This window comes from Trachurus trachurus, assembly GCF_905171665.1.
Source record: "Trachurus trachurus genome assembly, chromosome: 24".
Lineage (NCBI taxonomy): Eukaryota > Metazoa > Chordata > Actinopteri > Carangiformes > Carangidae > Trachurus > Trachurus trachurus.
In genome coordinates, this window is record NC_139910.1 from 15,146,011 (window position 1) to 15,171,897 (window position 25,887).

A 25,887-nucleotide genomic window follows, 5' to 3' on the forward strand; every position below is an offset into this window, starting at 1 on the left:
TGAATCTCAACATTAAACACCCAATGCTCTCTGAGAGACATGATTAAATCGTCAGAAAATCCCCTTAACACATACAAAACAAAACAAAACAAGATGTGTAATCGATGGTAAGAGAGTGAGAGGTGAATGTTACAGCACCATGGATGGATGAGCCAACATCGAACTCAATGTCGTTTGATATTTCTACACTTCTACTGGATATCAACTACTAGAGGGAACTAGAGGACCAGGACACTGATGATGGGGATTGGTCACTACTCACTAGGGGCTGAGACATGAACTACATGGCTGAATGAGTGCAGCGGTCAGGAGATGGGCTGTACCTGTGACGTTGATGGCGACTATGTCTGTGGGCACGGCCTGGGCCACCTGCCTCATCTTCTCCTCCGGGGTGGGGAGGGGTGGAGCGTGCTTGGTCCATATAATCTGCCCATCAACCTCAGACACCTCCCCTTCTCCCACCCCTCCCTGAGGGGTCTGGGGCCTCATGGAGAGCTGGGATTTGTCATCTTCTGCTGATGAAGCTGTGGACTGGGGGAGAGAGAGAGAGAGAGAGGGAGAAAGTGTTAATGAGACAGGGCAGGAGGGGGGAAAGAGGGGGCGAGGAGAGATGATAGAGACAGGAGTGAAAAGGAGTAATTTAGACGACAGGGGAAGAAATTAGAGGGGAAGAAAGGAACAAGACAGGGAAATGAGTGACAGAGGGGAGAGAGATGAAACATGATGGAAGGTAATGGAAAACTGTAGAAACCAAAGATTTAATCCTTGTTGGATTAGAGCAGAAAACTGATAGATAAAGAAAAACGTCAAAAGAATAGAACAAAATGTGAGTGAGAATAAAATATTACAGAACTTAATTGTCCAAAACCATAAGGGGCAAATTGTTCAGGATATATTGCCACATAAACACAAGTTAATATATAACACTGCTATGACCTTTCTGTTGTGGTGCTGTAAATGTATTTCACAATCAATCAAACCCAAATGGAATCACACACATATATGGTATATAAACGGCACACACGACACAACATACACAAACACCGATCAGAGTGAACCAACAGCGCAGTTGGGAATAGGAGGATAAAAAAAAAAAAACAGAAGAGAAGAGAAAAAGAGAGAATCACTCATGCATTAAACTGTCAGAGGAGCTCTGTCTATGGTGGAGCAGGATTTACCGCAGAGATGAAACAGAAAACAGTGTTTTACTGCAGCGTAGCGACTTTAAATTGAGCTGTTTAGTCAACAGCAAAACCTCAGTCAATGCCCAGATCCATTTGAGCTTCAATTATTGAACAACACGGATTCTGAAACGTGTCTATACACACAGAGTCAGAGTCAGTGCCACAGCGGTCCACGTGTGTCTCTGGTTAAAGATCAGTTCTTAGGAGCAAAACCATCAGCGCTCACTCTCACTGCATCACGGAAATGTGTCTGGAACGCCTTCGGATTTTCCACCATTGGAAAAAATAAACATCTTCAGTGTTTCTCAGCATCTCCCAAATGAAACAACGGCAAGAAGTCCCTGGTTCCACTACTAATGTTTACTCTGACAATCCAAACCATCAGACTGGCTGGAAAGCATAGTAATTAGTGCCTTTCATTCATACCATGCATGGATAGATGGGTAAATAAGTGGGAGGCAACAGGGTGTGGGGTTATGTGTATGTGTATGAGTGGGGGGGGGGGGGGGGTAGGGCTTGTTATTTTGCATCGTTGTGGCTCAACCAGGAGCCCTGTTTCTCCTTTTGAAGCCACTGTCAGGCAAAGTTAGGCTCACTGGCCTCAGGACAACAGGAAGTGATGGGAGGAATGAGGGGAAGGGGGACAAACAGAGGAAGGCAGGAAGGGGGAAGGAAGGTAGAGAGGGAGACGATTGGCTGTGGCTGAACGATGGAGAGAGCAGAAAGTACAAACACGGATAACGAGAGATGAGAGGCGACAGTTCAGAGAGACAACAGCGTGTTATGAAGGTCACAGGTCAAGGCCGGCATGAAATGAGAGGGACTGGCATCCAGGGGCTCCGCTCCGGGGCGGGGGCAATGGGGACCCCGATAATAACAGTGAAAGACCTGCTGGCCCGTTCTGGACCTCATTTATCATGTTTGAGTGTTAGTGTGTGAGAAATAAAGACAGGGAGGTGATAAAGGAAAGGAGTAAGGAGAGGAAGCACATCTGTCTGTCAAACCATCTACTCTTCTCTTCCCTACACTAATGGTTGAACCACACAGAAGAGCAATAAATAATCTAATATTTAATACTCTGATTGATCCTCTGGTTATAATTTATTCCTGTCTACTTCTCTCAACCCTCCCTCTGTTTCTCCGTTTCTCTCCATCCCTCACTCTCTTGTGAACTTACACAAACCTCAGCAACTGTACTGAAAAGACTATAAAAACAATCAAAAGTCAGCAGGTCTATATCAGGTGTTTATTATGTCTCTCTTTGTCTATATATACAATGTTGCTCTAACTGAGAGTGAGAATATAATATCTACATTTCTGGTCCAACCACTAGAGGGCAGACTGATACTGTTTAAATCACTGGAGGTGGGTAACTGAGCTGCTGAATCAGCATTACTTTCTGCATATCTCAACAATGGTGTGTTTATTAATATGTATTTAGATATATTCATTTGTATTTAAATCTGTGTGTGTTCTGTGCATATGAATACCTTCTTGTCATTCTCATCATCCTCGTCATCCTGCAGGCTGCTGGTGGACTGAAGGGGGTCTGAAAAGGTGGGACCCTGGGAGTAGTACTGGGAGCTCCGGAAACCATCTTTCCTCAACTTGTCACATTCTGCAGAGAGACAAAGAAAGAACAAAAGATGTGAAACTTTGACTCAAATGAGCTGAAATTACATTTGTTAGGCAGCTATAACCATCACAAATCTGTAGCTGATGAGACTTTGTCATGAAACAGACGGAGATACAAAACAGTTCTCCTCATTTTGAGAAACAAGCATCATTAGTTCACTTCATACAACCTCACAGACAGCTCTGACTCAACAGACCCAGTGGTGAATATAATCACTGATTATACTCATGTCAGGAACTGCAGTGTGCACACACAAACCAATTTGTGAATAAAGTAGTCAGTATAAATCGGGCAAAAACACCATTATACAAATGATGTGTGAAATATTTATAAGACTGTGTAACACTGAACTCTACATCGTATAGCATGTCTTTGGTGTGTGAGTGTGTGTGTTTGTGTGTGTATGTGTGTGTGTGTTAGTCACGTGAGTGCAGTCCCAGTTGGACGCTGCCAAGCATTGCCCACACTTCCTCTCGTCACCACCTGCTGTGATGTGGTTGTGATGTATGTGTGACTGTGTGTGTGTGTGTGATCAAGATGCGAGTGTGTAAATGATTGTGTGTGTGTGTGTGTGTGTGTGTGTGTGTGTGTGTGTGTGTGTGTGTGTGTGTGTGTGTGTGTGTGTGCACAACCAAAGGATGGGGGTATCAGTTTCAGTCTGTCACACACAGATGGCAGAACTGTCCCCCCTCTCCTCCTCCACCCCCTCTTGTCTCAGGGAGCGTTTAGCACATCATCTCTCTGTCTCTCTGTCCGTTGATGGATCTAATAGTGCATCCTTTGTCTGGTCTTCAAACAGCTAATCACACGTAGTGTTACTTCTAAAGCTTCAACTAAAATACACAGTAGAGAATTATAAGTGCTCCTACTGCTGCCTGAAGCCTGTAGGGTGGAGAAATCTAACAAAGCAGGTCTTGAAAAACTCTTAACATCTCCTTCTTGCCTACAGTATCAACCTGAAAGCATGAATGAAGCTTTTTGTGTGTTCCCCCTGCATGTTATTGATAGAAATGGAAAAAAAAAACACCCTTCTGGCGAGCCTTTCATCTTCATCGTGGGGATTTATTCAGTGTGTGATGCACAATTAAAACTCCTCTTGTTGGATTACAACATGTGCACCAAACAGTTTGTAGCCTTGCACCTTAAAAAGATTCTGCTTTTGATCCTTTCTATGTCCCGTCTATCTCCATAGCTAATTACAGCCCATCATCTCTGCGGAGCAACGCACGCCGGTGCATGTATAATACTGTCAGTTAATGGATCCTAATGGGGTTGGCAAACGTAGCTACTGTAACAACAAGCTGATGTGGCAGCGGTGTGGAAGAAGGGGTTTAGAAAGCGTGATGATAATGAGCATGATGACGGGGAGAGGAGCTGATTGGTGTTGCGTGATTGGGGACGGTTGATATAATAAATAAGCTCTGATGAGCTGAGGGCGGCTTGTTGCTAGGCAGAACTGAAGGGAGGGGTAAGTGACACCAGCGAAGACCTGCAGAGGGAATGAAGGACGTTGCGAACAAATGAAACGACATGAACGAGGTACATGCATGTACATTTCACAAATTTGCTATTTGCTGATCTTAAGCAGAATAAAACATATTGGTGCAACATATAAAAAAAATGTGCATGGTCCTGTTTATGCGTCCACCAGTTTGCTTTCAACTGATAACCTTCAATGCCTGGACACATTTTCTAGTGCAACTTTTCTTCAAGTGAGTCGATTTAACTGTCAATGCCACGTTTTAACCTGATGAATATGGGATCATACCGGCCGATCGATTCTCTGTCCGACCTCACAAAAGGAGTTTGGATTCAGAAGGCGGCAATATAAAGATTCTGTAAATACCACGGCGTCAAATAACATAGCGCCTCTAGTTATCACTGAATAACAGAATTGATTATATAGCATGTCACATTTCTTTGAAAACAATAATCACACAACAGTTATATAACTTCCCTGATGTATTTCGACCTGCTGCCACGTTCTGTAACCACTAACTAGTGAGCGAGCCTCCTGAACGTGTGTGAAAACAAACAACGAGAGGATGCACGTTGCCATCTGATTGGTTATTGATCATTCTGCTTTGCAGAGCAGAAAGCAGACTCGTGTACCTTGTTATGCTCACGCTGGTGGCGCTGGATGTAATGACTCGTTACACGTGGTTCACACACTGTACATGGACATAACTGTTCTAAATGTGTAAATTATGGAAGTTTAATTGCTACAGAGATCATAGCATCACCGTATTTGGAGATAATGTTCAATAAAAGTCATCACTGTGACCAGCGTTGTTCTTCCTAAGGCTAAAAAGCTGTGACAAGCTGTGACTGCCACTCTCAGCTCTGCAGGAAGCGCTGAGAGCTAAAACACACACCAAGTCTCAAATGGACAGCACAGGTGCTCCCATTGCACACCTGTTGCCTTTCAGTTAGGACCCCAGGGGCCGGCTGGTGATGATAGGATGCTTGGATGGTGACAGGATGAGGGGGGGTCGCGTTAATCCTACCTCCCAGGTGGTGTTTGCGTACCTAGCAACATCAATATTGCAGGAAGTGATGTGCAACGGCAACAACACACAGGTCAAACAATGGGGAAGACAAAGAAAACCTGTGTCTGTGTGTGTGTGTGCGTGTGTTTTACAGTGGGTGAATAAGTCTTCACACACCCTTGCATCAGGTTACATCCACCCCCTCCCCATTTATCTTTTTTTTTCTCCCTTTATCTCAGTCTTTTTTATCTGCTGACACACAAGGCCACCTCAGCATGTAAACAACAAGCCTTTTACTCTAACACACACACACACACACACACACACACACACACACACACACACACACACACACACACACACACGCCCCTAAAATCTTTATCTGAGAAAACACAACTTTCCCAGGAACCCTGGGTGACAACAGGTGCCAGTATTTAGTCTGGTTTTTCCGCTTCCTTTCCAGTAAAGTTGTGGGAATATTAGAAAGTCGTCACTGTGTTGCGACTTGACTCCCTGTGTTTGCTTGCCAACAAGAGTGTGTCTAATCTTGTCTAATTGTACTACACAAACAGGAAGAAGAGGATCTCACACGGTTGTGTTGTTGGCGAGACACAAATTACAAGTTTAGACATTTTTACAGCTGAGGGCAAACGGGATGTGAGGAAGCCGATGACGGCATTCATCAACATTCCCAGTAGTGACATTCGTCAGGGTTTATTTCACTGATGTGGCTGGATGTCAGGCGTGTGGAAGTGTCAAATGTCATTTGTGTTCTGGGAAATTGTCCGGGACACTTTTCTGCACTTTTTTTACTTTTACTTGAATTTTTTAGATCAGGCACTGAATCTTCGATCAATTTTTGTACCAGTTTCGATGATTCATGTGTCATAATACATGACTCACTGCCATATATTGTACAATAGCCACAGATTAACCAAACACACCCAGCTATGTTGGGTTAGTGTGGTACAGGTTGACTCATCATCCTTACCTCGCAGGGCGGTCTTGAGGTTGACTTTGGCCTGACGGTGGAGGTCTTCTACGCAGGGCGGCCTGCTGCCTGGTAGGAAGACGTTCTCCTGCTGGTGCCACGGAGCTGTGTAGTGAACCGTCCACTTGCTCTCCTCATCCAGATTAGACACCGCTGCAGAGACACACACACACACAACAGATTATTAAAATGAGTTCATCTTTAAGTCTTTATTGACCATAATGGAGCTCCCGGATATTTGTCTTCATCATTCATCTTATATTTTACATTTTATATTATTGGCTCCCAAATTCAAAGATCAGACTTTGCTAAATTGTGGATCACAATAATCGGCTCCTGAAGCAGAACTGGCTGAGAGGGTTTGTTTGTGTTTGTACAAGAGGAGGAAGAGGAAGGACAGCAAGGTACTTTGTATCTAGGTGTCGGTCCTCGCACCAAAAAACATGACACGTATCTGAGACATCCCACAGTCAGCTGGCCACACACCTCAGAGTGGGAGGGATAAACTTGCTGGAGCAACTTGGAGGGAAACGTTGGTTCTGGTCAGATCTGGTATTAATATATATCTCAGCTGATCATGTGGACAGCTGTAACCACGTCAGCTGACACCCAGCATTAAAGATGTACAGTTGTTTTTAGGCAGTCCAACTCCGAGAAACAGGTCTGTTGTCAATATGTGAGTGAGAGAATTCACTGAAAATGAGTTCAGGTTTAACCCATTTGAAATAGTTAAAAAAAAATGTCTGCATGTGGTGATATTGTGGCAGACGAGCACAAGTCAATCATTTTAAGGATCGATCAAGATGCATGTTAAAGCAGAAGTGAGTGATCCGGTCGTTTTCGCTAATGCTGCGTTCCAGGCAGGCTTTTGAAATCGTAAATTACAGCTTCAAGTCACAACTTACGACTTTGTAGCGTTCCAGGCAACCCACTCGTGGTTTTCCGACCTGTTTTACCGGTGAAAGTTACTATAACGGCCACTCGTAACTTCCGACCGGTGAACTCGTACCAGAACGAACTGGTATGACTTCACGGTCGGAAAAATACGAGTTTCCTTGAACGCACCATAACAGTCGTCGTCCCTACGTCACCACATTCACGGCGTTCCTTGGCTGCACACACAGCCCTGCATGCCGTTCTCTCTCCTCATTGGATAAAAACTGTAGGATACGATAAATGTTTTCTCTTCGGCTCAGAGCAGAGCAGAGGGACTGAGAGACCCGTGTTTCAGTCCAAACACTCTATGTAAGTGATTGCTGTCGGAAGATATAACTATTTAAGACTTATATTAACACAAATATATCACTCACTTCTGCTTTAATACCAGGTCTGAACAGGGCCACTGACCAGTAGATATCCAGGTCACAAAATGTAAACAAACTACTGAAAATGTACAAAAGTCAGGTCCCATGTTCTTGCAAAGCCAGAGTTAAGTCCTCTAAAGAAATAGTTAAGAACTACAAAAACACTGTGGACAAGAAAACTGACCATATAAAAAGTATATAAGCCAAAACAGCACAACCTCAACACCATTCAAGGTCAGGTAACACAACAATGGAGCACGACATACACAACCAGGTAAGATGAAACCAAGACAGAGACAATAATCCTCAAAAACTTCTTCATGTCAGACTTGGTTGATGAACTATGAAGAAGAGACTGAGCCTTTCTCTCACTTGTGAGTCATTGTAACAAATAGCTGACGTGTTAATATCAAGGTAATAAAACACACACACACACACACACTATCCAAAGTTCGAGCTTACCAAGTGAGCGAATCCAAGCCAAAGTTGGTGATCGTGGATGTAAAACTATTTCCATTTAAACCGCAAAAGGTTACTCAAGATGACCATCTGTGTGTCCCTGTCCTGACCACAACAACACGTCCGTCTGACTGGGAGAGCAGGAGAAGGAACCAGGAGAAAGGGGACGGGTCACTAAAAAGTGTCTGGAGGGGGGGGGGGTGTTTTTGTTTGAGAGTTTTTTCACAGGTGCTAATGAGCCATACTAGGATGCATGAAGAGTGTGTCTATGTATGTGTGTGTGTGTGTGTCGGGGGAGGACAGAAGACCTCCGAGGCTGAGGTATAGGGCGGGGGCCTGCAACTGCAATTTAGTCAATGGTCAAAGTGTGAGACAGTTTGTAACTGCTTTGATATACAAATAAGTCCTGAGACTGAGAGGCTTTTTTTTTTTTTTTTTAAGTTCTGAGGTTCAACTTCACTCACATGTGAGGTTGAACTGGTCTGAAACCTCATAAATACAGAAATGTTAAACAACATTTCAAGATGTTTACGGGTTTATAGTGGACACTGCAGTGTCGTGTCCTGCTGCTTCTGCTGGTAACTAATAGTTTAACCTCTGTACAGGTTGTTGAGGGATGGATAGTCGTTAATAACTGCTGCTGCAAACCAGGGGGGGTCATTGTGTTTATTCATGTTCCCTCTCTTTGTGCGACCAAGACCCCTACTCTCTTTTTTTAACTTCTTCTGCAATAATAAAACTCCCCGTTCACATTGGTTGCTTGGTCAGTCATGTTAAAGAGTAAATATATGTACACAGTAAGGCTGGGTCAAACAGTGCGTGTTTGCTTGAGGCTATAACAACACTACATAGCTGAAGCGTACGGCCTAAAGCAACACAAGCTGCAGAAACACAGTGTGGTGTATATTGTGACTGACTGGTAGTGGTCTCATTTGAATAAACGTCTTTAAGGGCTGCAATTAACAAGTATGTAAATGGTTAATTTGCATATGGTCTTTTTTTGGTTAATGGTTACTTTGGGAAATGTATAAAAGTGTTCACTGAGAACATGGTTATGTTGTTTTGTCCAAAACTCTACAGATATTCAGTTTGGATTGATATGTGGTGGAGAAAGGCAGGAAATCTTCACATTTCACTCTATGAATTGTTTGAAAAATAATTAATTTCAGATAATTTCCTGTGGAACCAGTGGAGTGGATCTAATAGACTATCCATTCAGCCCTAACCCACCCACCTGGCACATGTTGTGTAGTTAATTTGACAAAGAGGCAGTTACAGACAGCTACACCACCACATACCTGACGAGGGTCAATGAGCGCCTACGGTTTGCAGCATGTGATGGGTGGAAGCGCTGTACATAGTGTACAGTGCATTGATTGTCTGTCTTCCCGTATTGTCAGACATGCTGTCTTGCAGCGTGCCTGCGCTGGTTAGCATAATCAATCAAATACATCACGAGGCGAAACTGGTCTGACCACAAGTTTGGACTGCAGAGCTGCACGGGGCCGACGCACGGAGCCACACACTCACACACGGTTGAGTTGGAGCAGTTAAATGTGAAGGTTAGGGTCACAACCTTTGAGCAAGGCACAGACACTGCAGCTGCAACTAATAAATAATAAAAACTGTCAGTACTCAACTTCTTTCCAGCATAATTTTAAATGTTCTTGCCTGCTCACCCCCACTCAACACAGGTAGCCCTCCCCCACCCTCTACTCCTGACCATGGGGCTGAATAGACCTCAGTCAGGCTATAGGCAAACCAAGACCATGGGGACCTTGGGGACACAAAGCCTGTATTGTCCCTCTGCATCAGTCTCCACATCAGGCCTTTCAGTACCACAATACCTCCTAGCCCCTCATCTCTCACACACTCACGCGCACGCACACACAGTCTCACACAGACTGGACTGTGGCGCGAAAGTCTTTCAGAAGTCCACTAATCCCTCTGTCCATTGACACGTCCCTACGCTCTCCCTGCGCCCATTAACAAACACAGACTGAGGGCAAACACAGGCTACTAAAAACTCTGGGAGGACACAAACAACCCACAAGGTGCATCAGCGCTTAAAGTGCAGAGGGCTACACACATAGTAATCCCTGCACGCACACATGTAAGAGGTATTAGCTGTCACGATTAATAACAGTGATCGAATCGTATTGACAGTATGTGTTAATCCTGAAGCAGGTCCCCGATCACCCACCAATCAATATTGAGCATTAACTTCCATGCGTAGTACAACTTTCTGAATTTCATTAAGGGGCCAGATTAGCATATTCCCATACAGAGGAGAAATGGTCAGTTCATGCTCCACAAAAGAGTTGTAAGTGTAAAATCATCGTAATTAAGAGTGAATTTCAGGATCTATGCATCAAAATCTTTGCACTTTGATCCACATTAAGTGACATGGACCAAAGGAACCAGAGAAAAAGCTCCAGAAAGTGAGCAATGCTCAGTTAGGCATCTACAGCCTCCTGCAAAACACTGCAAACGCTGAATTGCAGCTGAATACCCAGGTGCTCAGCTAAGGAGCAAAGTGCAGGCATGTGCAAGATGGATACCAGATAAGAAGCAGAAAAACGCTGAGCTGATGATTAACAATATCACTTCAGCCTTGACTTCAACACACACACACACACATGCATTGGCTATAAATACACCTGAGATTATATTCAGCACAAGCGGCTTTCCCCTGAATCAACCAGGTCTTTGTCAAACATCCTCATACACAGCCACTGATAGAATAATAGCATTTAAGTATTAACAAATCCTCCTAACCATAATCTTAATGGCACAAACACACAGCACCGCTTCCTTTATTATAAAGCTGAGACGTTCATACGTGAATAAAGTAGTTGTGTGTTTATAAGCGCCTCCAGCTGCCACCTTTACAAACGCCATCGGGCCATTTAGTGCTAATAGTTGAAGACTCTGAAGTCTTGGCCCCGTGGTTACCTGGTAACAGGGTGCAACAGAGAGCTGTGTCTGGGCTCAGCAGAGGCAGCGCCGGGGGTAGTGCACCCAGAGAAACCATTAGTTGTAATGAAATGATTTACAACTCATTATGCTCATATAGATCCACTTTTAATACAGAAAAGCGTTAATGAAGCAATGCAAATGGTTATTTAAATAGCTGAAACAAATGGAAAGCTGTTGGGAATTTCAGAAACTCAACCCCCCTCTGATAATATTCCTGTCAGAAATGAGGCAAAATGAGACTGGGAGTTTATTTTAGCGTTAATTGTAACTAACTGGTTTTGACTTGTATAACTTTTAATCTGGAAACGAAGTCCAAACTACTGAAAACACACGTTACTTATCAGCGTTGAGAGAAGTAAAAAATATCTTACCCTTCCTTTTGAAGTATTTAATCACAGATTTTAACGAGGTCCCGATAAAAACCATTATTCCTGTTCAGTGTACGCGCCTCTCACTTGAAAAAAGAAGTGCCCTAATGAGGCACACACACACACACACAAAAAAAAACTAGACAAATCCAGGGAAGGAGATGGAGGGATGACGGAGCGCTGGCGTCGGCTCTCCTCCACTCACATTCTCACTTCTCGGCTGAGTGTGTGTGCATGTGAGCGTCTACCACGCCGACAATGAGCCTCTACTCCTATCTGTCTCTAAACACACACACACACACTCGGTCCACCACCACTCCCCCCTCAGGCAGTCCAGTCCTCAGAGACACACACACACACACACACACACACAGCGGGAGGGGTATAGGACCGGCCCCTCTGTTCCTCTGTGCTTTGGTTACCAAGGAGTCCTGGCTGCCTCTCCCTTTATTTCTCATGATCACTCGTTCCTCTCTCGCTGTCTTTCTCTCTCTACACGCTCTTTGGTCTCCGCTCTGCGGGACTCAAGAATATAGCTGAAAGTTAAACCTGCTTTATTAGAACGAACAGGCGCCATCGCACTGTTTTTTTTTGCTGTGAGTGTTGATTTTCTCCCGCCTGCTTTTCCTTACTTTCTACTCTCGCTAAAGTAATCAGTGCTCTGCCTCTTCCGCTGCCACCACAGTCATCTGGGGAATATTTATGCATGTAATTAAACTTTCAGCCACCTCAACAGGAGAACCTTGTACATCCTTGGAAGGAAAAAAAAAACATGTTGAGCTTTTCACAAGGTAATCTCAGGAGGATGCAGCTTCCACCTGCATGCAAAGTGTAACGCAAACAGGAAACATTAATACACACAATACATCACTACTGTAATGCACTGACTGTTTATCCTGTTCATTTTGCACTATATGTTTAACAGCAAACACTCAGTCCAAGTTTACAGCCATTTAAGGAGTCTGGACCCAGAATAAAAAAGGATTATGCTTTTTTTATCTATAAATGTCTTATTTTATCTCTTGTCTCTCTTTCCAGGATGTTTTCAATCAACCCTGTTTCTTCTGTCTGATCGCTCCCAGCCTGCTGTGTGTGCACATGGCCACTGAATCTGTGCCACATGAATATAGATCACATACAATCCTCCCATTGTCCAATCCACTCACAATCTATCACACACACACAGACACACACACAGACATACTGGCACCCGCCCATTTAAACACGAGCACGCACGTACACACATACATATGCGCATGCACGCAAGTGCAGGACGACCCCTCCTTTTGCAAATGTATTTCTTTTCAGCCCAAATGGTAGAGGAGAAGGGTAGAGAGGAGGGAGGGAGAGAGGGAGGGAGGGAGGGGCTGCAACAAGAGCTTGAATGGGACTGCAAATGATCCTTGAATTTGTGGGTAAAAAAGGATCCCCCCTCCTCCCCCCTGTCCTCCCCTACTAGACCTTGCTCATCTGAATCTTTCAGTCCCATCTCTGAAGTGCTGTTTAGATGTGTCTGTGTGGATATTGTTTGGTAACATCTGCTGCTGTATGAAGCTAAGTTGTTTGCATTGTTAGTTCCTGTCCTTGAGAGACGAGGCTCTGGATGTGGGCAACAAGTCATCAGCACAAACACACAAACACACACATACATCACTGCTACTCGGTAGACTCAGACCAGTTGTCAAGGTCATCACAACTTCTTGGTTGCTGAAATGTTTAAACCAGATCCAACATGGCTGGTGTCATGAGGTGTTGCGGTTGTTTTTTTTCTTTTTTCTTTAATTCACCCAATAACATATAAAACATTTTCTAAAGTGATGTTCACGCAGGTTTAGAGCACTACATTTAACCACATGATGATCCTATAGTATTCACAGAAACTTCATAATTTCATACCAAAGCTGAGCAGCAGTGTCTGGCAAACTATTACCAAGACAGTTAGATAACCAATCACTGAAATATAATTTAAATCATAATAATTATTTATAAATTAGTGAAATATATACTGTCTTCATGCCCTCTGCTTTCTTTGATAACACTGTTCAGTCACACTGGACTTGGGGAAATGTTATTGGCATTTTTCACACTTTTCTGACATCCTGTGGAGTGAACCATTGATTAATCAAATACAATTATCTGCAGGTTAATCAATTATCAAATAATCTCTAAATGGAGCACTAGTGGGGTTAACAGGTTAAAAAGAATATTGATCATTTCAAATCAGCAGTAAACGCAGACGTATGTGAGTCCTTGAGTGAAACATTTTGTTCATGTTGTCAGGAGCTTGTGTTTGGCTTGTATCGAAGAGTTTGGCACGCGAGCGGTATTAAGATAATTTATGCAGACGCGAGCGCAAGCGGCATAGCTCGTTAATGAGCCTATTGTTCTTAGGACAGTGTCAATACACTGTACACACACACACACAGATACACACGCACTTGCACAGTGTGACAGACAGGTCAACAACTCAATCCTCTGAAGGAGGGCTTCATATCTAGGCCACCTCTAGGATTAGGGTGGTCTATCCATTCAGACGTGCAGCCATATCCTTCCACTCATTCATAGAAGAATGGAAGCCCCCCAGTGACCCCCCCCCCCCCCCCCCCCCCTGCCCAAACAATATAAATTTTTCATCTGTTCATACTTAGCAGCAGCATGAAGGAAGAGCACAGACTCAGTGGATGACTCTTCATGACCGCAGTAGGAAGAGCAGCTAAATGGCGATTACCTAGAAGGAGGCAATATTGGTTTTTCCTCTCTCTTTTACAACTTACAACATAATCCTGATGCTACAGCTCAGAAAACACGCAGGGTAAATTCATGGCATCGGCAGCTACTTCTTTAATTGTTGCGAGATGAAACTAAAGGCAATTACGTGAGACAACATGATGCAGCTGCCTGTGATTGTGTGCTTTTCTAATCTGGGCTGAAACTGATGACACGATAAGGAAATCATTTGCATTCAAACACAAAATCTTAACACATGTTCATTAGTATTAGACCCTGTGGCAAGACATGCAATTATCTCTTCTTGTAAAACAGCCAGCAGTGTGTTCACGAGAGACGGCGGTGACAGAAAGAGAAGGAGAAAAGGAGAAAATTGGGGTGATGTGAATAATTAACAAGTCTTTTTTTTTTGTTGAATTTTGAATTGGACATTGTAATTAAGACTCAAGGTGGCAGAGTGATAATAAAGATGAGAGGCTGATGAGGGACCCCTGCTCTTCCCCCGTGTCGTTGCTTCCCATTTGGATTTCTATCAACCTGGCACAGGCAGCCGCACAATTTCCCTCGTGCACACGTCCAATTCTTTCTTTTGTGTTTTTATATCCAACTGTTTATTCCCTCCATCCCCAGTTCAGTTGATGAATCCCCAAAACGCAACTTCTTCACAGTTGGGTTCTGTGCTATAGGCTGGCAGACATCCGTCCAAATTCCCAAAAGTGCTTGAATCTGGTTTTAAAACACACACACAAATGCACGAACACACCTCCTCCTCCACCTGACAGGTCTCAGCTTTTATTTTCTTAATTAGACTTAAGAAGAAAGCCCTAAGCCGACCCTCTAAAACCCCTCAACTCTACCTGATCCGCTAATGTCAAATCTCTCTCCCACTCTTTCCTCCCTCCATCCCCGATTTTTCCCCCCTCTTCTCTCTTTCTTCTAGACAAACACTTGCAAGACCGCGGATGAAATCTAGACTGTATTGATTTTACACTCCCCTCTTACCCCCTGTCTCTCTTTTCATGTCTTCTGTTGTTCAGACTCTAACCCCGGCACACCTTCGCCTCAGTAGGTTTAAAACCTGCTGGGTGGAGATAAGCAGGAAAACGTGAGGAGTGGAAAATGGGGTCAGGTATTTGTTTCACATCTGAGCGAGCACCAACACTTTGCATATGTGTGTGTGCAGCGTTGTGGAACCTACAGAGTAGCAGAACTGTAACAGAAATGCAGCACCGAGCCAATAATATATGAATGGAAGCAGATTTTCAAATATGTAAATGTAGAATATCATAAATACAAAGATTATACGAATAATAAAAGTAGTTTAGACTTGGATCTTTCACACAGGACATGCACCAAAGACCCAGGAAAATGAATAAATAAAGACGCTACATCATGTTTCTCTTTCATACGGCCCATCTCCGCTTATCTGTGAATGAAAATCTATAATTTAAAGCATGTAGAGCAACATACTGGCTCCCCCTTTTCTTTCATCCCTACATCTCTGTGAATGAAAGCATAGCATCAGGGTTCAATGGGAATCCAGTCACTTTGGTCATCTCCCTAAGCTATAGAGCAGAGCATGAATAATCTATGAGTGAAGAGAGGAGAGGGTATGTAATCATGAAGGCTGGGGGGTTAATGATAGTATATCATATTGAAATGCAGGGTTTAATTTAGAATATACAGTTATTTTTTATCTAAGTGTGATTTTCTGCACAAATACACATTTACTATTCGGTCATCAGCCTGCAGTCATGGTATGAAATAGTAATAATGTTGACGACACCTAAATAAAAGGGTCAGGGAAAGGAGACAACTCTCTACAGCACTCATAAATGGGTACTTTAAAGCAAAGTTAAACTTTAACCTGCCTCCTGAGTAAACACCAACTCTCACTCACTAACATAACATAACACACACACACACACACACACACGCACACACACACACACACACACAAACAGAAGCCATGGTGACCGAGAGGCTCGGCTGAGTAAACAAGCTGTGATAACTGTTTTTGTGGCACTAATGATTTTAGCATGGGTTAAAGTTCCCGCACATCTCTCACTCTCACACACACACACACACACACACACACACACACACACACACACACACACACACACACACACACACACACACACACACACACACACACACACACACACACACACACTAAGTTCAATACATTCCCGCACTTGTTGTATGACCTTTTTGTGACACAAACTCATGCTCTCTCTCTCTCTCTCTCTCTCTCTCTCTCTCTCTCTCTCTCTCTCTCTCTCTCTCTCTCTCTCTCTCTCTCTCTCTCTCTATTTTTCTTTCTTCTGTTGCTTCTGCCTCTGTCTGTTCAGCAGGCAGAGGTTACTGGGTAACTCCAGTCGTCTCCCCATCACCCTGCCCCCCACCCCCCTCCTAGTCTTTCCGTCTGACCTACTCCATTGAAGCAGCTGGGATTCCTTCACACACACACACACACACACCCTACACAATCACAGACACCCCACAACCGCCCCCATTTAATCACAGTGCACACACACTCCTTCTAAACATGTTGTGATATTGCACACATCAAATCTTCATCATTTTGGCTGAGTTTGGCAAACTGTCATCAATTCAGCCAGCGATGCTCTCTCTGTGTCCCATCATGAAAAAGTCAAGAGGCCACTAGCCTTTTGTCTTTGGTGGATTTCAATGAGCCCATCATCAGTGCATTTGCATGATTACATGCAGAGTATGGTTGGGGGTTAAAAGAGGTCAGACTGAAGGGGGTGTTTATAAATTTCCAGGAAAAATGTATTTCAAGCTGCAGCAGTGGCTCATGAGCTCTTACAGCACGAGGCTGGGTGATTTTATAAGAGCTACGGTTTGGTATGAAAACTACTGAATCTTGTATGTGTGTGTCTGTAGGCACTAGGCAGGGTTATTCTTCTCAATGAAAAGCAGGGGGGCCTCCCTCTATAGGCTTCTCCTTCCTTTGTGATCCATGAGAAAACCGACCAAGTCTGGGTGACACCCTGTGCATGAACACACCACCACTAACCTAATCAGACCCAGACCAGCATCCTGATGTTTGCCTGTTTTCTGTTCCACAAGCTGGGGCACACTGTAGCTTTCATGTGGCGACGCATGTACGATTAGTGTTTTCTGTTCAAACACCATGTTAGCTGTTCTCACACAGCGTGACGCATGTGCATGTGTACAACTGAGAGGCACGTCTTTGAAAAAAAGAGGAAACTAAATAGTAACGTGGGCTGACAAACGAGAGGGGAAAATGAAGATGGTATCAAAAGAAAAACTTTACACAAAGGCTTTCAGAAGAAAAAGGGGCGAGAAGAAAAGAGATGGGAAGCAAAGTTTTGAATCCACAAAATTGAAAGATTGTTTGATGCGGTGGAGGCAGAGCCATTTTGCTGAGTGGCGATGTGAGGCAGGATAGAAAAGGCAGTGTTTAGAGGGACAAAAGAAGAGAGAGAATAGATGGACAGCTGTGAGAGAAAAAGTCAGTGGATCAGCAGATGAAGCGAGAAGAGAGGGAGATAGAGAGATAGACTGATTGTCAATGTAAAACATCTACTGATAAAGAATAAAAACAGATATTATACACATAAAAAAGACAGATAAACATACAACACAGGCTCAGCAGGCTTGGCCGTCATGCCTAATTTTCTCTCTCCTGGCGTCTGACCCGGGCGCTCCCTATTGACCTCCTTTGAAATTCAACCCAGGATGAAAGAGAAAGAAACACACTGAACAAAGATGGAGGTTTGAACATGAGACATGACAGACAAGACTACATTAGAGTCCAGTCTGCACTGAAAAACACTGTTGTGCACATGTTATCGAGCTGCAGCGAGGCAGGGAAACAAAACCTGGCTATGATGAGCCTAAAAACAAAGAGCAGGTCAAGTAATGGCAATAACAGCTGGAAGAGAACAAACTGACAGGGAGGCGTGCAACCGTTAAATAACTCCTTTCTTTCCATCCATTCAACGTGGAAACTTTTATAGCCCAATGTTAGCTCCTGCACAATAAAGGGCGGGTCGCTCTCCAAATGTACACGCCTGTTGAGCAGGGAGTTAAACGTTGTTTTTTTTTTTTTTACGAGCGCGTTGATTTGTACGCCTGAACCTTGGGTGCCTTCGGAGAGGGTGGCAGTTTTGTTGCTAATTTGAAGCGTTTTATGCCCCGGTCAGTCGGGATGGATTTGTAGCTAACCGTCCGTTTCCTCCTTGGCAACGGGGCTTTAAATCGCATTGCAATCTAACCCCGGTGGCTTGTCAATGTCAACCCCCATGAAGTTGACGAGACAATGGGATGAAACTGAAACTGCGGCCGTTAGAAAGTGGAACGTTTTTTTTTTAGGGGTTGGCGGGACAACAGTCAGAGCAACTCGGTTAAATCATGTGGACAAACGCATTTTTTCAGAGATGCCAGCAGCCTCGCTCGATGGGTGGTAGTGTCATTCAGTGAACCACTAAAGTCCAGACTCGAATGCAATACAATGACAATTGATTCATATATTCATGATTCATGATGCTTTAAAAAAAAAATCTCCATTTGATTTGATTTGTTTGATAACTCTGGGAAACAATCCCCTGTCCTCATCTATGTTTGGGTTGTGTCACAGCTGAGCAGTATTGTGGCTGCACAACAAGCAGGTAAAAGGGATAGTTCAACATTTTGGCAAATTGGCCCATAATGCCATAATACCTATAGTCATGGCAGTAGTTGGTTACCTTAAATTGTTGGTGCAAGCTATTTTTAGAATGGCAGAGCAGAGCCGTGAGCTGGTCAGAGCTATGCTATGGAGGATAATGGGATTTCTTCAAAATGTTGAACTATCCCTTTACGTCGCTCACTGTCGACCTTGGCTTACACAAAAAAACAGCTATTTCTATTAGTTCAGCAGTTTTCTTACCATTCATTCACTTATTCAGCTAAACTGTCCCAGGTCTATAGGTTTTGACCAGACAGCTCTAAAAAAAAAAAAAAAAAACACGTGTCTGACATGCTATCAGAAAATAATTTCCCTGTGGATCGCTCCATGCAGCCAGTGATAGTGTAACATAAAGACGGACCCCTGGCAGCCATCAGACTACATTAGGAGCCATTACCGTCCAGCCGCACTGTCTCCACTCATATTGACTCCTGGTCCTTTTCACTCTCCAGCGGGCCCTCAGAGGAGCCAACACATCAATAATCAAAAGGACACAGTTGTGTGTGTGTGTGTATGTGTGTGTGTGTGTACAGGTCCATCCAGTTTGTGCATGTCCTAGCTTAGGCATGCTGATAAGATGTCCCATTGGTCCCTTGCGTTATAATAGCTAACGGCCAGGCTGACATCATTCTGTATGTTTGGGGATGTATGAGTTAAGTGTGAATGTGAGCCTGCAGCTGTTTGAGACAACACACTTTGTCACATATAATAATCTAGACCATAAAGTAAATAATAAAGGCCTGTATTATATCTCTGTGGTCTTTATCTTTTTGTTTCTGCTCTTAACACATACGCATGCTCTTGCACATATAGGCTAAGAGACACAACATATAGTTTATATGCACACATGCATGTAAGCACACACAATTTTATTATGCACGCGCACGTGCACACGTTCATGCGGGGGATGCTTGCACGCACATTATGTTGGCTGCCACGCTGGTTTCCTGACCTACATTTCAACACCAGAGCTGTCTGTTCTCCTCTCCTAAGGGCCAATTTGTGTGTGTGTGTGTGTGTGTGTATGTGTTTGTTTCCTCCTTCCTAGTTCATAGCATCATACAATCATTAATCCAATTTTTTAATTAACTCCACACAGAAAATGCCATAAATCTGACACAAACATACAAATACGACACACTGTGGAGTGCTGCTCTTGTAGTGGGTCCACTGTGTATGCGTGTGTGCATGTGTGTGTGTTTGTTTATTGCCTCAAACAAACACCTCACAACTGGCTTAATTAAAAAGTGTAATGTGAATAATATCCAAGCTGGGAAAACTGACAGAAATCAATTGGTAGCAGCTGGAATATTACTCCATTTACTTTAGCTATATGATTAATTAGCATCAACATTTCACTGCATAGTTTTGCACTCGGCTGTCACTCCAATTAACAGTGATTTACTAAGATGACAGCAGTGTTTGATTCCCAATCGCCAGCAAAACACACACACACACCTTGAAACATCAGCACAGGTGAAAAGACAGAAGGCAGAGGTAGTGAACATTCCTTCGTCTATAAATATAAACACACTGGTGGTATATAACAAGAGTGTGTGACCGTGGAGCTCAGCTCGTGCAGCTGACTAGAGAGTCCTGTCTGAACTCAACACAGAAGCACAGAGACAGACTGAGCTACCGTAATTTAGGTTAAGTGGCTCCAGTAGCTCAAGGGCACAAAGCAACAAGCCACCTGGGGCGAGTCGGCATCCGAGGGGGGAAAGCCGAATGTGTGTGTGTATGTGTGTGTATGTGTGTGCATGCATCCGGCCGACTCAGGGATACCAATGGGAACTGGGTTAAAGCCATATCTGCTGCAATGTGTGCATGTGTGGTTATTTACAATCACTCCTCCACCACTGGAGCAAAAATTGACACTGTAGCATTTGACCCATTTCCCACATTGCACCTCACTTCTCATCAGTTACAACAGTAGGTCATTTGGGGAGGCGAGGGGAGTGGGGTGGGGTGGTGGTGGTGGTGGTGGTGGTCCAATCAACAAACCAGAGATACAACCAACTGCCCAATGGCCACAAATGTAGGAAGTGATCGAGACGATCGGCCTCCAGTTGTGACACAATTGAGAGGTCAGGTCTGAAGTCGGATGTGAGTTCTGGTGGCTGGTATTGATTACTGTTATTAACCAACACAATTGCAACGCATCACTGCATTTGGTTCTGCTCATCAGGTTCATCGCATTGATCCAATTTGCATCTCCTCTCTGTTAGTTTGGTTAATCAGAGAGTTTGAACAGGAGACTATCAACTAAAGTTAGAGCACTGTATCACGTCACTGCTGGAAATATCATATCTAGCAGCTGCTTCAGGGTCTCTGCACACCGCTGCCTAGGTGAAAATAAGGTGCAGAAAAATGTTTAAAATCATCTGCTGTTTCCTCTTGTTCATTTCTGTGACTGTCATCACAGCACCACCAGGGATTCTGGCATCTAACTCGATGTCAAACCACTCTTTCTTTCTTTCTTTCTTTCTTTCTTTCTTTCTTTCTTTCTTTCTTTCTTTCTTTCTTTCTTTCTTTCTTTCTTTCTTTCTTTCTTTCTGTCTATTTCTTTTCTTTCTTTGTAACAGCACAGCACAAACTCAGCAAATACTTTTTTTTTGTTCCCTAAAGTCCCCTGATGCCAACACTGATTTAAACCAGCAGGAACAAAGGTTTTTTAGTTCTTCTTCTTACTTTTGGGTGGATTTTTATTACAATAAAACTAAAAGAGATTAAGATAAGAAATGTTCTTGTACATACCCTGGGCACCATATTCAACTTTCCCAGCATGAAAGCAGCACAAGTCTTCAGGCTAACAATTGGCCATGCACTATAAAAAGAAGAGATTACCTTGCTAAACAGCACCGACCAATTTTTTTTTTCTTGGGTGAATACTTTTCCCACATGTGGTTTTATAATTATCATCAGAAGTACTTATGCTCTGCTATAGTCTTACTGTGTGTGTGTGTGTGTGTGTGTGTGTGTGTGTGTGTGTGTGTGTGTGTGTGTGTGTGTGTGTAATCCCAGGGTAGAGACAGAGAGGGTTAAACATGTCTCAGAACAGGCTTAATGATCACTGGATGACGTAGATCAGTATCATCTAAAAACACACATATACGTACACACACACACACACCCTCACACACACATACACACTGTGGTTGTTGATGCCATCTGACTTATTAAACCGACTCTGGGCTGTATTCTGCAGGCGTGTGTATGTGCGTGCACATTCATGCATTAAACCTGGGTTCCTTTATTGATAATCCGGTGTTGAGACCACGTCTGAGAAAGAAGCAGGTCCCCAAATCCACTTAACCCCCCCGTCCTTCTAATAAACCACCGCTTCGCCTCCCTCTCCCTCTCCCTGCCCCTCTCTCCATCCCCCCTCCCCTTCTGTCCCATCTAAGCAATAATGGATGGAAGGAGGGAGGCATTAATAGACGGAGCAGACCTCTGCTGGATGCAGTGAGTGCGCTCTCTTAATGGGCCCCCGGGGAAACAAAATCAGCTCCCGGATCGAATACCCCCAAAATTTAGGACCGCCATTATCCCAAATTAAATTCCTTGTGACATATCATGTGTCTCTTTTTGGTGTAGATGAATGAGTGCGTAGTGTCTGATCGCAATTATTTAAATCCTAATTCTATTTAGTAATTACCATAATCCTGTTATTATGTTAATTCAGTCCAACACGCATGTGTGTGCTGTGATATCAATTCTTCAAAGTGTAAAAGTAACGATTCACAGATAATCAACTTTGAAACTGAGGAGTGGAGACACAGCGTTTTCACTCATGCTGCTTGTTTGTGCTACAGCGCCACCTTGTGGAGAACATGACCAATGACAGAGAGAAGTGAAATTGGGATTTCAGCGTCATCCTGCTTAGCTCTTTGAAAAGGTTAACAACAGTCTAGGAATTTAGTTTCTTCTATAAACAAACAAAGTTAGAGTGAAACTGTCATTGGGGCACGCTCCCCCGCGGCTTTACAAGCAAAGAAAACGGCAGCAGCTTCGCTTTCTCCGCATTTCTCCTTCTTTTTTTTTGTCTTTAACCCTAATCTGTCTATGTGTGTGGGGCCGAAAAAAGACGTTGCCATGGTGAGGACAACTCATTAATGAGACAGATTTAGAGAGGCTCTTAAAATCACTTTCTCTCCTCTCTCTCTCCTTTTATAATCAGTCTCTATGGGGGGACATGAGCTTTTCTGAGGCTCGGCTTTGCTTTCTGAAGCTTAATGGAAACTCCAGCTGATTGGGACATAAAGGGGCCTGTGGCTGAGGGGAAGGCAGGAGGAGGGAGCCTCAGGCTGGGCTACACGGTGGAGGGTTTGTGAGAGCTGCAGCGATTAAAGATGAGAAGATAGATGGGAGAGCAAAGTGTCGTGACAAGAGCAGCCAGGTTTCTCTTTTGGGGCCGATGGCAGCACAACATTTATCTTCAATTACTTAATCAATTAAATAAACCTGTTTTGCTTTGATTTTCTGATTTATAGGGTCATCAGTGCAAGTGAAAGACATTAAGAAGGTTTTAAATGACAACCGTTTTAATAATCAATTTACCCCTAGATTAATTTTGACAGACAGCTGCTATATATATATTAAACTCCCGAATCCAAAGTTCACAATCAAATATTCGATGTCAATGAGAAAATCACCAAAATAAAAAAAAATCAACTAATTTCAGCTCAATATATGACCTGAGTGATTGCTCGGGTATCAAAAGGTTGATGGCTAATTTTCCATCAATTGACTAAATAGATAGATAAATGGACTCATGATCTTGGCACACGTCCTGTACTTCACTAATAACCCAATAAATCAAAAAGCTTTTTTCTTTTTCAACACATTTTAAGTTAGGAATGCATTGTGCGCACAGACGGAGAGCAGACTGGTCAGTAGGGCAGCCAGGGCCAGAAACCTCAGAGAACCAGACTCAAAGCAGCATGAGGTGGAAAAAAAAAAAAAAAACTCCCTCTAATGGCAGCGCTCATTAAAGAAATTAGCTGTGACTGAGGCAGTAGCGCTTAGACGCACTTATCCTGCACTACGGCGCAATTAGATTTTTCAATTAGTTGGTCTAACAACAAGACCACTGTTGGACTGATGGAGGTAAAGAAGAGGGCAAAAGCTGTTGCTGGAGCGAGCACAGATTAAATCTAAGACAAATCGCATTTGTGTTCAGGATCTGTTGGCATTATGAGGGTGTGAAGACAAACACAACTGTAATCAGTGTGTGATTGTTCTTCCACTGCTGATTTTCAGTTGATAATAGCTTTTTATTCTACAAAATGAATAAAAAATGGCCAATGTGCATGAAAACATAAGCTTTCTATGCCTGATAATGTATCATGTGACTGCTTGCACATCAAGAACACACTCACATCGACATATTCATCAATAAGTCAACTGATTCATTTGTTTGGACAACTTCGCCTCTGTGAAATATACACAGAGATATACAAAAATACACAAAGCATGAGCTGCTGGTGTTATCAGTTGTGATCTTTTCCTCACTTAGCTGCAATACAATGTGCAGTTGGACTATAACCTGCACGCTGTCAAACCTGATTCAGGTCAGAGAGTGTCAAGAATGCGATGATATAAACGATGAGGAGGAAAGACGGATTCAGACACACAAGCTATAATATGATCTAGAAATCACACAACGGTCACAACCAAGAGCCTTCGTCATGCTCTTGCAATATGGTGCAGTACGCTGACCTAACCTCCAGGAGGCACCCTAGGTCAACAGGGACACGCTGCACATACTGTGGTAAAAGGATTCATTGAGTGAGTGACAGATTGAAAAAGACACAAAGAACTGAGTGTTAGAAAGATTTTTTTCTTCCCATTTAGACAAATATAAATGAGACGTTTTCATTATTAAACCAACTAATCCCGCTGCTGCCTCAGAGCTCCCAGTGTTTCTCTGCTCTGACACATTTGGTCAATGAGAGGATTGATGTCTCTGTAGGTTTTAGTGATTATCTGGCCGTTAATGTCCTGATGTGATAATCAAACCATTAAGTAAAACTCAATTGTGCCCATATGGGGCTGTGTGGCTCCATTACACCTGATCCCTCCTGATATAAACACTGTTCCCCAAGTCTCGCTCCTCTCCTCCATCGCTTACAGCCCTCCCAAATGAAAAGCCAGCTGTGCCCGAACCCCACTCTATTAATCCGACCACATTATCTATTAAAACAATTTGTCAAGAAACACGACACACACACTCGTGCTGAAAGATGAAACCACTTCCCCGGAAAATACAAACCCTCGCTGGCTCTGCAGTGCGAATTCTGTGAGACATGTGATCTAATTTAAGTGACAAAATTGGGACTGAACTGAAAGCAGTTTTCATGATCCTAAATATTTTAATTTCATTTGACAAATTAAATGATATTCTATGGGGTCTATCGCCAGTTTCTCTGGGTTATACGGAACTTCTAATCCAAATGAAGTGACATGTAATTTGAGAATTGCTGTACAATCGTGTAGATAATTTTACTTTTGACAAGCAGCAGAAACTCCCATTGTCTGGGGTGAACAGAGAAGTAACTTGTTCTTCAAAGAGTTAATTAAACTAAAAGAACAACTAAAGATCTATTTCATTGATCATTTAACCAATAATTCGGTGGGCAAAAATACCAAATATTCTAAATGTCAGAGGATAATAAACCTCATGAATCTGATGAACATGTGATGGGACGAATCCTGTAACTTTATCATGAGCTCTACAAAATTAAAGGTGTTCATTCAGTGATACAGCAATACCAACTCAAACTAAAGTGGAAAGTAATATGTGTGAAGCAAAATTGTACATCAATGGCAACAAAGCAGCGTGAATACAAAGGTGCATACACGCAAACAGCCCACAACTCCACACAGGAACTCAATTACCTCCCTAAATTTGTCAGTGATGGCTTCATTAGCCGTTGGTCACGCATGATGGAAGAGCACCGGTTCGCCGATCACAAGTCAGCAATTACCTTTTAGGCCCTTAAAAAAGCTGAGAGGGTCTTCGTCTAGT

At 43.3% G+C, this 25,887-nt stretch overlaps 1 protein-coding gene across 5 annotated transcripts in view; it reads right to left on the reverse strand.

Annotated features, from left to right (window-relative positions):
* Nucleotides 1–25,887, reverse strand: part of nhsl1b (NHS-like 1b) — a 105,018-nt gene that overhangs the window by 14,165 nt on the left and 64,966 nt on the right. For 4 of the 5 annotated variants that reach the window (XM_084000383.1, XM_084000384.1, XM_084000382.1 and 1 more), the window contains exons 2-4: nt 6,301–6,453; nt 2,675–2,802; nt 324–531 (exon numbers count right to left, since the gene is read on the reverse strand). In XM_084000383.1, coding sequence (XP_083856509.1) covers nt 324–531; nt 2,675–2,802; nt 6,301–6,453 — 489 coding nt within the window. Of the gene's footprint in view, nt 1–323; nt 532–2,674; nt 2,803–6,300; nt 6,454–11,413; nt 11,648–25,887 lie in introns of those variants that run through there. The other variant, XM_084000385.1, reaches the window with a different exon arrangement.